Source organism: Phascolarctos cinereus, unplaced genomic scaffold (genome assembly GCF_003287225.1).
Source record: "Phascolarctos cinereus isolate Bilbo 61053 unplaced genomic scaffold, phaCin_HiC Scaffold_5;HRSCAF=322, whole genome shotgun sequence".
NCBI lineage: Eukaryota > Metazoa > Chordata > Mammalia > Diprotodontia > Phascolarctidae > Phascolarctos > Phascolarctos cinereus.
In genome coordinates, this window is record NW_027555958.1 from 29980568 (window position 1) to 29998638 (window position 18071).

At 42.3% G+C, this 18071-nt stretch overlaps 1 protein-coding gene across 3 annotated transcripts in view; it reads left to right on the forward strand.

The window, feature by feature from the left end:
- Window positions 1-18071, forward strand: part of METTL16 (methyltransferase 16, RNA N6-adenosine) — a 59223-nt gene that overhangs the window by 21122 nt on the left and 20030 nt on the right. For 2 of the 3 annotated variants that reach the window (XM_021006919.2, XM_021006920.2), the window contains exons 4-9: window positions 1231-1430; window positions 3602-3742; window positions 4288-4403; window positions 6851-6993; window positions 14252-14321; window positions 15405-15494. In XM_021006919.2, the coding sequence (XP_020862578.1) occupies window positions 1231-1430; window positions 3602-3742; window positions 4288-4403; window positions 6851-6993; window positions 14252-14321; window positions 15405-15494 (760 nt within the window). The remainder of the gene's footprint in view (window positions 1-1230; window positions 1431-3601; window positions 3743-4287; window positions 4404-6850; window positions 6994-14251; window positions 14322-15404; window positions 15495-18071) is intronic. The other variant, XM_021006921.2, reaches the window with a different exon arrangement.

Genomic DNA, 18071 nt, shown 5'->3' on the forward strand with positions numbered 1-18071 from the left:
GTGAGGGAGATCCAAAGACCTGGTATGCCAGTACAATCATAATACACAATATTGCCTGATTTGTCTGTTAGGTCTAAAAGTGGCTTGTGGTGAGTCTGATTGAGCTGTGGGGGGGTACAGTTGAGGGAAGCCTTGATAGAGGAAGTGCAGTTTGTGTTGGGCTTTAAAGGTAGGGAAAACATTTTATGTGTATGCATGAGGTAAGAGAGGGAGGTGGGAAAAAATAGGACTTGTTTGAGGAAATTTTGGTTAAATTTGGCTAGATTAAAACTATTACTTTTAATTGTGGCATTTTAAATTCAGTGCACATTTTTAAAAGTGCCAACTGGGTTACAAAGACAGGAACAAAACAGGCGCTACCCTCAAGAAATGTATATTCTTTTTTTGTCCAAGATATTTGTAAAGTGCTTAGCATTGTTTGTAGCTAATAATAGGCATTTAAAAAATCCCTCCCAGGATTAGAGTCTAGGTCTCTTGATTCCAGAACAAAGCTTTCCTACCATAGGTGCTTGAATGGTGAGGAGGAGCCCTTGGTAGCCTTGAGGTGCTGTGTTCTCTGTGTTGACCACTCCTCCAGTGCTGCCCAAACACTGGGCCTGAGGAGGTGATGCCTGTGGGTTTGAACAATGCCTCACAAGCCCTCTGTGCCAGAATTCCTTTTAGAAAGCAGCTTCAAAAGCTCTTCCTTTTCTTTTGTTGAGAACTTTTGGGAAAATTGTAATGAGGCATAAAAAGTCAGGTATAAATACATTTTTTAACATTCCCCCACAATTTATGAACAGTTCACAAATCACTTAATACATTAAATTCTATTTTATACTTTAGAATTGTCCTCTGTAGTAGATATTTTGTAATGATTCTGACAAGTAACATGGTTATCTCTGCTATTTGTTGGAGAAAGGCAACTTTTTGGCTTTTTTTAAACTATATTTTAGTCTTGTATCACATTTAACTTTCAAGGAAAATTGATATCATTTGGGGAAAGGAAAGTTCATGACACTGCCATATAGAAAATATAGGGGAAAAAAAGTCATTCCTAATTTCATTTTGGGAGAGTAGGAGACTGGTGATTTCTGATTAAATACCTTTTAAATTTGTCGGAGTGCTAAGTGCCATGTGGCATGATGTAGACAGGCATGTGTAAGGAGAATTCCAAGGGCTTTGGTGGTAAGTAGTGTGTGTGATGAACCTGACTGAATTCCATTTTTCTGCATCTCTCCCCCACCCTAGTCTTAACTTCAAGGACCCTGAAGCTGTCCGAGCTTTGACTTGCACTCTTTTAAAGGAGGACTTTGGACTTTCCATTGATATCCCATTGGAAAGGCTCATTCCTACAGTTCCACTGCGACTCAACTATATCCACTGGGTGGAAGATCTGATTGGCCCTTGGGATCCGGCCAGGAGTGCCCTCCGCCGAGGGATTGACATCGGTATCTCCTCTTCTCTTCGTTTCTTGCTTCGAGATTTCAAACAATGTTTCTTTACCAGCTTCTTTGCTGAGTATTTGTTAAAGAAATCGACCATTGAGATTTCTCTTCAGTCGGTGACACTTGGGCTTTTCTTACCATTGACTTCACTTAAGCAACCATACAGAGATTCTAGAACAAAAGCCTTGAGATTGAAGATGAGAAACTTGGGGGTTTCTCTACTTTTTCATTTTCCTTATTGGTTTGAACATTTATTATCTTTTACTATGTTCTTGGGATTTGGATTCACTGAAAGAAGTCCAGTTGGATTTTAGCTAGTTGTGCATTTACCGAAATATTGCCTGGGCCTGTAAAGTAACCTTTCAGGACTCTCTGGATGATTGTTTGTATAGAATGTTTGAATTGAAGTAGAACTAGTAGAATTATAGTACATAAAATAAGCTTTGCTTAATTGCTTTATGAGCATTTTATAAGCGTTTGCATTTCAGAAGACCTCCAGGGTGGATTAGTTTCAGGAAGAAGTAGTAAAGGGAAATAAAGATATGGTAAATATTTTGTCCATTTGTCATCTCCAGCCTATTCCACTAATTTATCTTTTTCTCCTTTAACTTGTTCTGGTCCTTATAGGAAAGCTTGATTAAAGAACTTTAAAATTCTATTTTCCAATGTAGAATTGCTATTGGAAATCAGTCTCTGAAGGGCAAGTGGTTCTTATCTTGTTAACTTTGAAATAGGGTTACATTAAGCCAAGTGGATGTGCCACATTCATTATAGGAAGGAGGCTGACTTCCTAAATTTGTAGCAAACTTGAAGATCTTGGCCTCTGGGTTTGATTTTCACTATGTCGCAGATCCTCTCAGGATGTTGTGAGGGAACACCTGTAGGATGTTTTTTTTAGCTATTTTTATAAAACATGTTGTGAGGGCCAGGGTGGGGACGATATGGAAGGGGGCCGCTTTGGTGGAATCAGATTTGGTCTAATTAAGTTCCTATAATCTCTGAGGAAAAAGTGAATATAATTATTAAGAGAGGAAATGTAGACTTCAGCCATTTGTTACGTGTTTACCCATACTCATCAAGCAGAGGTTGCTCTAATTCTGCAGATAGAGACTTGCTATTTGTTATTCCCTCTCTTTCCCCTTTGTTGCCTCCATTTATCCCCTCCATAATTCATTTCAACTTTGTGGGATGGCTTAGAATATAAAGCTCTAATATGAAGACTCAAGATATCTAATATTATGTTTGTCTTTACATTTGTATTTACTGTTGCAGAAACTCCTATATTTGTTTTTTTAATGGAGGGGAGAAGTTACTAAAAAGATGCACACTTAAGGCCATTTTTGTAATTTATTCCTTAGCCTTTTGATTTTTTTCTTTGTGAGAACTAAAGTATAAAGGGACCTTGTACAGACCTTTATACCTTATTGCTGCTCTGAAGGGATTGGGATTAATGACTGCTAGTCATCTAGACATTTGATGCATTTGGCCTGGATTGATTTTTCTGAACCAAAGATCTTATCTTTTCCAATTCTAAATGATTTTAGATTTTTTGGAGTCTGGTGGCCACTAGACAAGTTCTATTTTATTTTTACAGATTATTTCTTTTCCTTCAGCCATGTATTAGCCAGACTGGGGAGCTAGGTGGTCTTCATTTCACAAAAAGAATATATACATTGGAAGATACTTGGTTTTATTTGGGGAGTGAAATTTATGTTCATCTGGTTTGTGGTATTTGACCACTGTGGTATTTTAACAGATACTTTATCATTGATTTCCTTTATGGAAACGAAGTAATTGTGAAAGTATAGCCCTTTTGTAAATCAACTTAATCTTTTTGAGTTTTTAGCTTTTTCAGTCAGCCACCAGGTTATTTATGGAGTGCCTACTATGTACTCTGAACTGTGAGAGAGGTACAAACCAGAAGACTGGGCTGTAGCCAAGTGGATATGTATACAGTTTTGTTAAGGAAATAAAATTAATGTCTACAGACAATTAAAGAATAAACAAGACATATTTTACTATTAAGTGTTGACTTGTATAAGTGCTTTAGAAGTTCAAAGAAGGAAATAATTGTTTACTCCAATGATTTTGTGTGTGTATGTGTGTGTGTGTGTGTGTGTGTGTGTGTGTGTATGTATGTATGTTGTATGTGTGTTGAATTTTTATTTTGGTAGGTACAGGAGCATCTTGCATCTATCCTTTACTTGGAGCAACTCTCAATGGCTGGTATTTCCTTGCAACAGAAGTGGATGATATGTGCTTTAATTATGCTAAGAAAAATGTGGAACAGAATAATTTATCTGATCTCATAAAAGGTATACGCCACAGAACAAATATCCTTTTTTCTTTTAAAAAAACATCATTCAGTGCACCTTGTGTGCACCTTTAGCTTTTGTTCAAAGGTTAATGGAAATGTTTGGGTTTTACCAAGGTGCAGGCTTGAGTGACTCCTGTTCCCAGACTGTAGCCACCCTGCTTTTTAGCCACCTAGAGAGGGCTATGGGATATGTGAAGGAGCTTCACCCAGCCCAAGCCCTGTGACTGTTTGAACTGGCCCTCTTTTTGAGTTTCAGTGACTACTGATTGAGCAACCACAGAGTGCATGGACCTGTGCTAGATTGAAGCATAAACCCCTAGAGATGCCTGAGGTATCTTTTTCCTCCTCTACCTGCTGTATGTGTTAAAGGCTGTTAATATTCTTTTCCTTTTGTTCCAGGGACCTAAAGTCTCTTTTGTATAAACTGAGGGTACTTTTTTTGTAGTGTTAAACATATGATAAGCGGAGACATTAAGCATGTTAATGAATCAATAGTGAGTTAATTGTTGCTCCATATCTTAAACATCCTGCTTTTTCTGCCAGTGGTTAAAGTACCACAGAAGACACTCCTAATGGATGCTCTTAAAGAGGAATCTGAGATCATTTATGATTTTTGCATGTGCAACCCTCCCTTTTTTGCCAACCAGTTGGAAGCCAAGGTAGAGTATCTGCTGCTCTAGAGAAACTGAATGTTTGTCTGGATTTGCCATATTTGACCGGGTGGGATAGCGGTGAGCACAGTGTTTGCTGAGGAAGTGGGTGCATCAGGTGCAGCATTTCACTGTGAAACTTTGTACAGTACAGTGCTTTCCCAAGGTTAGTTGTTGGATAGACAGTGGCTCGTGTACACTGATAGACTTGCTGTACTGCTGGAAATAGAGCTGACTCCTGGGGGCTGGGGGCTGGCTGTGGGGGGAGAGCTTCTCAGAGTTTGGGTTTTTTTCCCTAGTCGTCTTGTTGCAGAGCTGAAAGAGGACCATAGCAAGACTTTTAATGGCGGCTCAAAGTAGCTCAGAGTGTAGAAGTAGAGAATCACCCTTAACGTGCACTGTTTCATATTATTGTTGGAAATAGAGTCTGTATAGTGGAGCAGAGAAGCAGCTCTCACCACCACCTGCTGCACCTGTCATAGTTGGGAACATTGTTAATTGAGTCTTTTTTTCCCTTCAAAAGCAATTTTCCAAGCAAATCAGCTTTGAAAGATGGACAGTAAGAAGGGATGCCCAAAAAACCCCCAGTACAGTAAAAGTCCACTAATTCAGTTGCTTATCCGATTATTCTGTCAGATTCTAAATAAAATGAGATACTTGTAAAGCATGTTTCGTAGTGCCTGACATGTAGTAGGCACTATTCAAATGCTAGCTGCTATCATTATTATTATTATTCTGAAGTAGTAAAATAATAAGTCCTTAAATTATTTGTGAGAACAAATTCTACCTTAAATGGATAATTTAGAAACAAAGAATATTGCATTTGCAAATCATGCCTGTCAATTAATCTGTTGGGACTTCTGTTAGACATCATTATAGTGTGATTTACTGTATGTACTTAGAAAAGAAAAAAATGGAATCTTTAAAAAATCTGTCATTCAGACCAGCTTACTGTAGTTAGTCTGAATTAATGAGGTTTTATTTATGAAAATCCAAATGAATATTAGAATGGTTATTTTCAAAAGATTCACTGAAATTTTTCTTAAAATAGTTGATTTAGAGAATACTTTCTACCAAAAATTGACTTAGAATAAAATGATTCCTCTTTTCAGGAAAATATGTTGAGGATAGCTCTACATTTTAGAAGCATTAAAGTATATTGTAGTGACATTTTCCTGAAATATCAGTTGTGAATCCACTGAAAGTTGTTGGGACTGAGTTAGTAGTAGATTGTAGATTAGTAGATTGTGCCTATTTTAACACTTGTTCTTAAATAAATCCTTGTTGAATTAATTGATGATTGCTAGGTTCATTAAGTTTGTATGATACAATGAAAAGGAGTAGTTTGGCCAGCCAAGCGATATAGTGGGACTGTATTTACTTTTTTGCTCCCTAAGTTAATGCCTAGTAAGGGCATAAGTAAAGAAATATTAAGTAAAGTTAAATGATCTGGGTGGAAAATAGAGGAGTTAACTCAGATGCAGTTGACTTATTGCCTTACCTTTGTGTCCATATAGCCCTGCCACAGGGCCTCAAACAAAGTAAGTGCTCAATAAGATATTTATTAAATGAATGAATGAATGAATGAATGAGAGGGTCACTAACCATTTTATCAGGTTGATCTAGCTATCTATCTCTATCTTCTCTGTTTGTACATGTGTACCTATATACACACATGTGGACGTTTTTGTCCAGACCTTGATTCTGTCTGTGTGGGGACCTCCCATTGTGGAAGCTCCTTCTACCAATGCAAATAGACAAGTAATCTATAATTGTTGCAGAGAGTGTCTGTACTGAGAAGTTAAAGTGGCTCCCAGTGGTTATATACTTGATGTGTGCCAGAATCAGAGCTTGAACCCAGAGCTTTCTCATTCTTAGGCAGTCCCTTTAATTTCCCTAAAACATAATGCTGCTGCTTCCTTTTTTTTTTTTAAGGCACTTGGGGTTAAGTGACTTGCCCAGGGTCACCCAGCTAGTAAGTGTTAAGTGTTTAGTCTGAGGCCAGATTTGAACTCAGGTCCTCCTGACTTCAGGGCCGGTGCTCTATATACTGCACCACCTACCTGCCCCAAACATAATGCTTCTTGAGATAGATGCCTTCAAATTCATTATTTTTCTACTTTACCATGCTCCCACTGGTATGTTTAAAAAAAAAAGGCATTTAAAACCAAGGAACCAGAATTTAAAACCTAGCTCTGTCACATAATACCTATGTAACTGTTGTGCAAATCATTTCCTCCCTCCTGTTCTTTGGAGATCATTTCTCTGTCTCTAAAGTGAAGGGTTGACCTAGATAACCCTCAGGGTTCCTTATGGCTTTTGAGCCTGTGTTGAAAAAGGCAGATAAGTTTAGTGTGAGGTTTTAGAAAGCTTGCTAATGGAGGGGGATGCTTTGGAGCAAGGATATGTACAAGTACCTAGTTGAGGAGTCTGAAATACCTTTTTTTTCTCTCTAGGGAGTAAACTCTCGAAATCCTCGTAGGCCTCCCCCAAGTTCTGTAAACACTGGGGGTATCACTGAAATCATGGCAGAAGGAGGGGAATTAGAGTTTGTCAAAAGAATTATCCATGACAGTTTGCAGCTGAAGAAAAGACTGAGGTAAGTAGGTCCTCACAGAATCCAGTTTCCTTTTCTTTCTCTCTCATGGTGGCCTGAAAAATAACAAATGGAAAATAAGAACATCTGATGAGACTTCTGCTCCTGGGGGGACTTGTGCCTTTAGCCACTGATCCTGCACATCCCCTGAGGGAGAAATGGCCCACGATCCGTGCTGCTGACACCAGCATTGCACTGCTGTGGAGCCAAACTGATTAAAAGATGGCTCTTGATTAGTAAACAGATGGACTCATCTCTTCCCCATGAGCCAAAATAGATTTGTTGCCCAGTCCTTGAAGCAATTTGTGTTCTTGGAATCGAACTCGCAAACAGTGACAGATGTGAGGACATTGAGCTGTCAAGAACTTAATGAAGGGAAACTGAGATCCCTCGCCAGTTTCGTAGGAGGGTTAAGGAGATCCCTTTTTCTAAGCTAATTGTTGTGGACAGCACACCTGTCATTAGGCAGTGAGAAGATATTCACAAAGAACCTTTTGCATTGCTTGGATTCTCACCCCCTGCCACATGTGTTTGAAATGACAGACAGTGCAGGGCTCCCAACACCATGGCATAGCTGCAGGGGTGAGGAAGGGAGACCCTTTCCCCATTTTCTTTTCAAAGGTAGTGATGCCCTTTGATTTCATCACATTCAGTTCTGTGTATGGAGCTCTTACCCTCTCCATTGAGTTTGTCCTTGTGACAAAGACTTTGAAAGAAAAAGGAAAAATGAAGAAGAATAATGAGCTAGACTGCCCACTGCCTGCCTTGGACATCAGTCAGCTTGGTGGGTGCAAACCCATGCCATAATCTCACCCTCTTTGAAGAAGGGAAGGAGGGACATGGTCTCAATTCTTGAGGGCAAAACTCTGCTCATTATAATTATACAGCATTCGGTTTTCTTTCCATTTCCATTGTCACGGTCATTATATGTTATTGTCTGTGATGAAAAGTCTTTCCTTGCTTCTCTGAGTTCTTCATATTTCATTATATTCATACCCTATAGTTGGTTGAGCCATTCTTGAATCAGTGGACAGCACCAGGTTTCATTCAGGTTTATTTAAAATTATTTCTGTTCAGCAGTATTAAATTCTGTTCCAGAGTCAACACATAATCTCATTAATTTCTCTAATATGAATTTCATTGAAATCCTCATGTAACATCATAGTAAGTCTATCACATAACATGGCCTAGGTGGTAGAAGAGAAGACTATGTACAGATAGATTGGGGTTGTTGATGCAAGAACATCATTAACTGGTATGTTCTGACACTGGGGAGAAACCAGCTAGAAGATACTAGTAGACCAATCAGAAACAGTAAGGGGCTTTGAAACACTGAAATCAGGTCGGCTGAGCCCTTGTTTCTATTTCTGTTCTCTTGTTAGGGGCTTCTAACGATGCTAGAATTTCAGATCCTTAAGTGAACCTAAGATAGCATTGATTTCCAGGTTCCCCTCAAAGTTACAGCTTACGTGCCTGTTCTCCATGGGTCCAGAATCCTGAAGGACAAAGGAGAATGTCATTGTAGAATGCCTGAACCGTATCCCACAGCGCTCAGCCTGCCCTGAGTGTGTAGGCCCTGGTCCTGTAAAGGTTGTTCCCAGGTTGCCACCTCATTCCAATGTTAAAACATCACTTTTTTGGGGGGAGGGTAATAAACGCAAAACCTTAAGAATGCTGATACAGCTTCCTGAGAACATCTGAAAGGTAGCACAGAGATTGAAGGAAAAGCAGAAATAGATATTTGGTTATGATTCTGGGCCCTGTAGCATCTTTGAAGAGTTTTTCAGAGTGAATTCTATGAAATCCAGTATATGAGAAGTTGGACACACTTACGTTTGTGAAGCTGACAGCTAGGTTTTCAGTATCTTCGTCTTTGTATGCACAAGCAGAGGTCAGTGATCTCTACCTAGGTCTCTCCTGGAAGCTTAAAAACAGGGGACCTCGGTGGGCCTAAAATATAGGTAGGAAAGAAGGAAAAAGGAAAATGGTGATGTCAGAGAGGAAGAAAAAGAGGGGAAGTTAAAGTTAGATCTGTATGATGGTGAGGACTAAGGGAGCCCCAGCAGCAGCAGCTTCAGACCCCACACACCAAAGCTCTTTTAAGTCAAGGAAGTGATTTTTGTGTTTTTGGGGGGGGGCTTTGGTTTTTGCTTTGCTTTTTTTGCGGTCGGGGTTAAGTGACTTGCCCAGGGTCACACAGCTACTAAGTGTCAAGTGTCTGAGGCTGGATTTGAACTCAGGTCCTCCTGACCCCAAGATCGGAACTCTAATGACTGCACAACCTAGCTGCCTCTAAAACCCTTAATTTTTAAAGGACTGGTGAAGGATGTGCCTATTCCAGGCATAGGACATGAGAAGATAGAGGAATAAAAAGTAGACCAGTATGGCTTGACCAAAGAGTGATACGTAAGGAGGAGTCGGGTTGAGTGCCCAACAGAAGACACAGTTTGGTCCTCGAGGAGATAGAGAGCCAGTGAACGTGGTGAAGGAGCGACTTGTTTGGCCTTGCACTTTTGGAGAATCTCTGTGGCAGTTGTGTGGAGGATGGGTTTGAAGCAAGGAGACAGATACGGTCAGAGTATGGTGGAGTGAGCATCCAGAGTATGTGTGGTTACTTCTTGGTCAATTACATGCGTGTACTTCTGTGCTAAAAATTATGTTTTTAAAAAACACACAAATGGAAATTAGAAAGGGTAAGATAAAGATGAAATAATATCTGCTCTTAGAGCCAGTGGGAACTGCTGGATTTTATTGATGGGCTGGTTTAGAAGCAAGGAAAAATGACCAGACCTCTGCTTTAGGAAAGGCACTTTGGCTAATGTGTGGAAGATAGATTGGGGCAGGGAGATGCCTGAGGCAAGAAGGCTACTACAAGGCTGTTAGAGAAAGCTGACAATGGTCTGAACTGGGGGGAGGGATGTGTGAGCAGAGAGGAGACGGGGGCAGGAGAGGGGGAGGGATGTGCGCTAGGAAGAATGAGAAGTCAAGGCCAGTCTGACCATCAGCAAGCATTTATTCATAGCTTATAGTTTCTGTGCTAAGCACAGGGAATACAAAAACAAATCCCTGCCTTCAAGGGAGCTTATGTTCTAATGGGGAAAGACAACATGCAAAAGGAAGCTGAAAAGGGGTGGTGGTGGAAGGATGGCGAGATGAAGGTATCCAGAGTAGAGGGCATTGTAGAGAAAGTCTGATAAGAGTCAGGAGTTCATGAAGGATTTTCTCCTTAAAATAAGAGATTCTGGGAGTAAGTGGCCAGTTAGAGGAAGAGAGGTTGCCCCAGTGGAGGGTCCTTCTAGTATGGGAGGTCCTTAAGTAGAGTGGGGTTTCAAGGCATTGTAGAGAATGTCTGGGTGAGTGGAAGGATAGTAGTCCCCTCACAATAATAAGGAAGTTTGGGAGGCACCTTTGAGGGGGAAAGATAATCAGATCTCTGGTCATCACAGCTTGTGCATGTGATTCACTCCCCCCCCCAAAATGGTAGGAAATAGAGCTCTTTGTCAGTCAGGGTTGCCCATTAGTGCATTAACCATGTCCAGAAAAAAATGTCTCCCTGTGCAGTGTGAGCCCCATCACATGCTCAGGCAGCAGGCTTCATTAGCAGTCTAGAGTCATGGTTGGTTAGTACATTGGCCAGCATTCTTAAGTCTTTCAAAGTGGTCTTTACACTGTTGTTCTTACTGTCTTTTCTTTCTTTCTTTTGGCTAGGCAGTACGGTTAAGTGACTTACTCAGGGTCACACAGCTAGTAAGTGTCAAGTGTCTGAGGCTGGATTTGAACTTGGGTCTTCCTGACTCCAGGGCCAGTGCTCTATCCACTGAGCTACCCAGCTGCCCCTGTTGTCTTAATTGTTCTGCTGGTTCTGCTCCCCTCTTCCTCAGTTCATACAAATTTTCCCAGGTTTTTCTGAAACCATCTTTTTCATTATTTCTTGTGACCCAGTAATATTCATAGACCATGATATGTTCAGCCATTCCGCAGTTGATGGGCACCTCTCCTTTGTTTCCAGAGAGCTGCATGAATATGTGTGTCTGTGTGCATCCTTTTCCTGTGATTTCTCTTGGGTCATAGGCCCAAGCGGTATTGCTGGGTCAAAGTGTATACACGCTTGAGTAGCTTTTTGGGCTTTGCTTTCCTGAATGGCTGTATTACTTCTCAGCTTCACCAGCGGTAGTAGTGGGCTTGTTTTCTCATAGCCCTTCCAGTGATTGGCATTTTCCTTTTATTTATTTATGTATGTATGTATGTATGTATGTATGTATGTATGTATGTATGTATTTATTTATTTAACCAACTTGGCTAGTATGATGGGTGTGAGCTCAAAGTAGAAGCTCAAAGTAACTTTAATCTGAATTTGGCTCATTATTAGTGATTTAGAACATTTTTTCACGTGGTTGTTGAGAGCTTGGATTTCTTCCTTTGAAAACTGCTTATTCATACCCTTTGACCATTTATCAGTTAGGGAATGACTGCTGTTATAAATTTGTAGCAGTTTCTTAAGTATCTTGGATATGAGGTACTTTTCAAGAAACGTGATGCAAAAATCTTTTTTCCCAATTACCTTTTTACCTTCTAATGACACAAATTTTTAATATTGCCTTTCAGTGACATTGATAAACTCTCAGTAAGTTAATCCTATTTACAGAATGTATTCAGAGGATGTGTTCTATTTCATTGTGGAATTAGAATTGCACAGATGTGTAAGGCCAAGGCTTTTGATTCCTTCGATCTTTGGCTTCCTAGACATTGGTGCTGAAAGGGACCTTAGGCCCTCCATGTAGCCCAGCCCCGCACATCAGTGCTTGTGATGGCTGGAGTCAGTTGAAGAATGTTTTTATAAACCTGCCGTGTACCTGGGGCAAGAATTTTAACATCCTGATGTCTGCAACATAGTTGGCTATGAAATAGCAGCAGGTTACCAGAGAGAAAGTGTGGGTTCACGAAGATGGGCCTCATTCATTTGGACTTTGTGACCCATTAGCCATCCATGCACTATGTATAATGTACGTGAGATCAGGCGGGTCAGGGACATCTGCTGTTACAGCAGTCTGCACGCTCACATTCAGGGAAGGGTAGAAGTGGTCTGGGTGGTAGATAAGACTGTCATGTGTTTTAGTGAATCGTGTGGCAGGCCTGTTACTGAAATGGAACGAGAAGTGCAAGAATCGCATCGTGGCAGTTTGTGTGCTCTGTGTTCTCAGGCCCTCGTTCTGTATCCGTCCGTAGAAGAGGTGGTCCACTGGCCAAGAGCACTGGGTCTGGAGGCAGGAAGACCTAGTTCTGTGACCCTGGGCAAATGATTTAACCTCTATGTTATCAGCTGCAAGTTGCAAAATGATAACACCTATTTTATAGGGTTAATGAGGGTCAAATGAAATAACATATAAAATGCTTTGCAAACCTTAAAGCACTATATAAATGCTGGCCATTTATTAAACTTGGTTCAGAAAGGAATAACTGAAAGAAATCAGGCTATAACATTATTTCACATGTCCTTTTTGTACAGAAATATTCTTTCTTAGGAAAACAGTTGACTTTCTTATAAGCTGAAAAGTTGTTTACTCTCTTTCCCCCTCTCCATTTAGGATAAGGTTTGTTAAAAGAAATACAGTCTTTGGAGTAGAGAACAGTTGTCCTGTGCTCACAAGCTGATGTAAGCAGTTGTCTTTCTTACACATACATACACACACTCTCACTCTCTCTCTCTCTCTCTCTCTCTTCTCTCTCTCTCTCTCTCTCTCTCTCTCTCTCTCTCAGCTTTCTTCTGCTCCTAACCTGAGGCTTCTGGGAATCCAGGAGATTGAGTTCCAGTCCTTGCTCTGCCATAATTACCTGCATAACTCTGGGCAGGTCACTTTGTCTCTCACGCTCCCCCCAAGAATACTAGAAAGCCTCTTGTGTTTTTGAGTTTTTGATTTTATTGGCAGCCGTTGTTGTCAAGGGAAAAATGGAAGGAGTTCCTCTGGTTTCCTCCTTTGCTTCCTCATCTGTAACAGAAGGGGTTCTCCTAGATGACCCCCGAGGTTCTTCCCAGCTCTAAACCTCTGAGCTTATGCTTCTGTGCCCTCGTTAACGATGGCTGTTTAGAAAAAGAGGGTTAACTGAGACATCCCGCACACCTCCCTGCTAATCTTTAGGAGGATGGACAGTTCTTAATTGCTTCTCCTCCTGATTTACTCAGGTTCTTCATTCTAAAGTCTTCCACCTTGCAACTTACTTTATTAAAGGAGTAACACCCTATTTCTTCATGTTTTGAACTTATAAGCAAGATGATACAGATTTCTTTACAAGTAGAACAGAATAACAGAAGTGCCTGTACACCAAGGACAAGCTAATATCTTTGTACCATTGATGTTGTTCAGCCTATGGAAGAGCAAAGGCAAGCAGTTTCAACAAAAACAAGTATCTGAGTACCTTGTCTGTGCAGACCACTGTCTTAGAGAATCTCCCATAAGTCATTAAACTACTTTTCTATCGCTAGTGATGCAAATAAAGTATTGTGCTTGCCACCAACTTAAAAATTTAAAGGTAAATTGCATTTAGTGAAAAATATTCTGTATTTCAGTCTTTTCCCTTATTGTGACAGGTATCCCTTTCTGGATTTGTCAGGTATTGCTGTGAGGAAATAAATGATATGACTAGTGTCCCTTATTTTCTATAAGGTGGGGGGGAACCCTCTCTCGCGCGTCAGCAGAGACTGCCGGGTTTGCGGATCTTTTCGGATATCTGAGTCCTCTCATACTATTGTGCTTGGGGTCTTAAAGTTTTTGTTGTTGTTCCCTGACATACTTTTCCTCCTCCTGAGGGAAGGAAGTGGCCCATATGTCAGACCAAGCAGATTAATGATTCTGTGGTCTGCTGACCCTGGAGCTGACTCTTTGTGACTCTCCATGACTCTCCCTCCCCCCAAGTATAGTATAAAGCTTTTGAATTTTGAGGCAGCCATTGTTATAAGGGAAAAAATCAAAATGGTTACTCTGCTTTCCTTTTCCTTTTTTCCAAATCAAATCTGGACCTCTCCTGGTGCCTCCCTCTAGGAGGCTCTTCATCCAAGCCCTTTTTTTCCTCAAGTTTGTTGGGCTTGTTTTTGATCATATCTAGAGGCATTACTATGCGTGAATCTTGTCATTATCACTGATGTTTCTTTCACTATTCTTCTTCGCAGTTGTCCCATTTGCTTTCATTGAGTTGCAGGGGGAGGAGAAGGTATTTATTCTTAGAGTGGGAAAATGGTTTAAAATTACCTGATTTTTTCCCCTAGATGGTACAGCTGCATGCTTGGAAAGAAATGCAGTCTGGCTCCATTGAAGGAGGAGCTTCGGATACAAGGGGTAAGTCTGTGTCAGCAATAAGGGAAACAAACATGGTGTGGGACCCTGAGCTTGGGCAGGGTTGTGAGCAAGCCAGTGGTCATCAGCCTACGGGGAGCGCCTTCGAGAGTCATGAAGTGAAGGCACAAGTGGGGTGGAAAAGGAGCTGTCTGGCTGTCCCAGGGTTGAGGTAGCTTTACATGATGGGCTGGAAAATCCCAGCAGGCGATGAAAAAAAGGGGTTGGTGGGGAGGGGATGGCTCAAATACACTGAGATCTGAAAGAAGTCTTGAAAAGAATGTAAGCCCCTTCACTGGACAGATATAAGAGGGGGTTAAGATCCAGAGGGAGGATTCAGAAAGTTGGGAAGTTTTGTGGCTCCATATATCCTGTTTCACATATTTGGGCAGATGGTATGGATTTGGGACAGTTGGCTCAGCTTACGGTGCTGGGGAACCTTCCGTGACAAAGTGGAAGAAAACTTCAGTTAGAATACCTGTCTGGCGTCTGCCGGACCCGGTCAGTAAACTGTGAAAACAGGAAACACCCTTTCCGTTTTTGGCATGACTGGAGTGGAAACAAAATGCTGTGCTGCTTTGGAAGCAGGAGTTGATTGGTTGTCTGCATTTGATAGTTAAGGAATTGGTTCTGGACACTTTCTTATATGTGGACAGTCGGTTCAGGATGCTAATTTTCATTCTTTAAATTAATTGCAGCAAAGGGCTGTGTGAGTTGACCTGGTGGTCACAGCGCCAGTGAAGGTGGCAGCATTTTGTGGGGCTAGAAATCAGCCCCATAGATTTGTGCGTATTGTTGCTGCTGCTCCTGGCACTGTGCTTCCTTCTAAGCTCACATTTTACAAGGACTGCTTTCCACGTTCCTTCCTCATGGGCTGGGTTGAGATGATAAAGCATAGTTGCCTCTGAGTTGGCGTCATCAGTTCTGTCTCGAGTTTAGGGGAAGGTACCTGCCCTCAGAGCTCCATTTTTAACTCTGTATTTGATCATAATGGTTACTTAGCAAAGATTAAGACACTGCGGATGACGGCACTGTTTTGGCTGGCTTGCTTCATTGTCATTTAATGATATTCGATGTCTCTCTCAGGTCCCCAAAGTCACCCACACTGAATTCTGTCAGGGGCGCACAATGAGATGGGCTTTGGCTTGGAGCTTTTATGATGACGTGACTGTGCCTGTAAGTACTGACCTCTCGCTCCTGCTGCTTAATCTGTGGACACAAGGTGTGGTAGTCGGTCATAGCGTGCTTTAGACGTTCTTACTACTTTTCAGGAGCTTCGGAGCACAGCGCTGTGCTCACTTGTACCCTGGGCACTTCACTGTGGGTTACAGTTGAAATGTTGGCCTCTAAGGCTGCATTGCCCTTTGACCTCTCTTCCCTGCCCAGATTTGTGCAGTGAAGGCCAAGATAACTTATAAATTGAAAAGTCAAGATAGCTCTTAAAGGCAAGTTTTTACCCTGTTAAAATTGTACATTTATAAAATTCCTTTAATGAATGTTCCCTTTTGCCTTTCCTTCTCTTCTGGGGCATTTGTGAACATATGCTGAGGGGTTTCTGGAAGATGCCTAACTTTAGGCTTGGATTCTTAGAGGGCAGGAAGGGCCAGACCCTATTGAAATTTGAAAAGATTTTCCTGGAATTTCAGTTTGTAGGCTTTTTTCTGTCGCTCAGTGAATATCCTCCACCTTAACCCTTAACCATGTGAGGATGGAGCGGGAAAGGAGTTATGGGCAGTCACGTTTCCTTCCTCTGCCTGGAGTTCTTTTCAGAGGCTGAAACACGGACACAGTGAGAGATAGCTACCTCTCTACTAGGGAGGTAAAATATGAGGTTGTGCTCACAGCCGATCTGAGGAGTTGGAATGGGAAGAGGTAAAGGTGTAAAGTGACAGCAATTAGTTTTCTTTTAAGTCTCAGTTTTTCCCTTCCTGTATTTCACATCATTAATCAAAAAATATTTGGTCTGTTGGGTCATAGATTCAGATTAGAAAGGACTCTTGATAAGTTATCTAGCCCAAGCCTCCTTATTGTATAGACAAGGAAACTGAGGCCTAGAGAAGTGACTTGGTTAAGGTCACCTAGATAGAGAGGTGGGATTTGAAACTAGTCCCTCAACACTTAAGTCCAGTTCTCTTTCCAATGTACTGTGCATGCCATTAATTAAGTAATTCGTTGCCTCCCGAAGCACATTTCTACACCCAAACCATCCTTGGTGAGTGCCTCCTCTGTCCCTGATGCTCCACTCAGGGCCAGCCCTTGACTTTTTGTGCCTTGGAGGACGATAGCATCCATGCCCTTCCGCCTGTCGCCTCTCAGTAGGCGTGCACGGGCTGCTGGAGACTTCATACCTCCTCCTTTGTGTCCAGAGCCGGTCCAGGAGGTCCGGTGTGGGAGCGCCTTTTGGATCCAAGGCTGTCGCTGTTCGCTGCCGCACGCAGAAAGGGGAATGGAGCAGCTGGCATTTGTCACTGTGTTACTGGTGGTGTTTTCTGAGTGGGGGTGTTCTGGGGACTCCCCGGCGCTTTGCTCCCCGTCAGGCTGCTGGGCTGGGGGAGGGGGGAGAAGTGTTGAAGCCAAGTTTCCTGCTTCTGTTTGGGCACCTTTGGGCAGATCTTTGAAGGTATTGGAAGGTTGCCCGAATGCACTCTGGGTGATTGCTCTGGGTGATTTATGTAGAGAATTCGTTGGTTGGAAAGGTGGCTTTGGTTGGCCTCCCGCCCTCTGCCAGCAGCCCTGAAGGGTAGTTCTGTCTGTCTAAGACCAGACAGAGACCCCTAAAAACCTTCCTTCTGAAATGGACGGCACAAGGGGCACAAGACTTGCCCCTGGGGAGGTGGGGGTGGCTGGGTAGTAGAGTTGATAGAGCAACTGCCCTGAACTCATGAGGACCTGAGTTCAAATCTGGCTTCTGACTAGCTGTGTGACCCTGGGCAAGTCACTTAACCCCAGTTGTATCCCCTCAAAAAAGAAAGGACTGAGAGGTTGTCTAGTCCGATCCCCTCCCAAAAAAGAAAAAAAGACTTGCCCCCCAAGGGGTTAAAGGTGTTGTTGATACACTGCTTTCTTCCCAGGCCGACCCAACAGCTGCCGTAGAGGCAAACAGCACCTGCTTCCTACATCCGTTGGCACCCCAGCTAGAAAAGCTGATAATTAGCTCTGGCAAAGCCCGTGTTAGCTCAGAGACCAGAGTCTTCCTAGAGGAAGGGAGAGAGAGGGGGGGGAGAGAGAGAGAGAGTGTGTGTGTGTGCGCGTGTGTGTGTGCGTGTGCATGTGTGTGTGTGTGTGCGCGTGTGTGTGTGTGTCTCCTGAAAAATTGGTGAGGTCTCAGCACCCCCAGAGGGCCCTATTTCTGTATCAGACACTGTAGCTGATCTTTCAGAAGTGGGGGCCAGGCTGCTACTCCGCCTTCTCAAGGCTGTTCTGTTTCTGACAATGAAGGAATGCCATTTGCTAAAGGTTTCAGATTTCTCCTGTGCCAGACTACTGGTCATCATCCCCACCCCTCATCCACTTCCCTCCAGTTAATACCAAATTCCCAAGCCTTCCATTAGATGCACTTAACCTGCTCCAGGAAAAGTGGCTGTTTCTTATTCGTAGTAACCCAGCAACAGTTTCTTAGGACTGGTGCTGTGTGTGTGTGTGTGCGTGTGTGCGTGCGTGTATGCGTGCCGTGCTCTTGCCCGAACATACTTGGCCCCTGGGAGTGGGCCAGGTGAACAGGGGACATCATATGGTTTGGGATTTGGTTGTGGT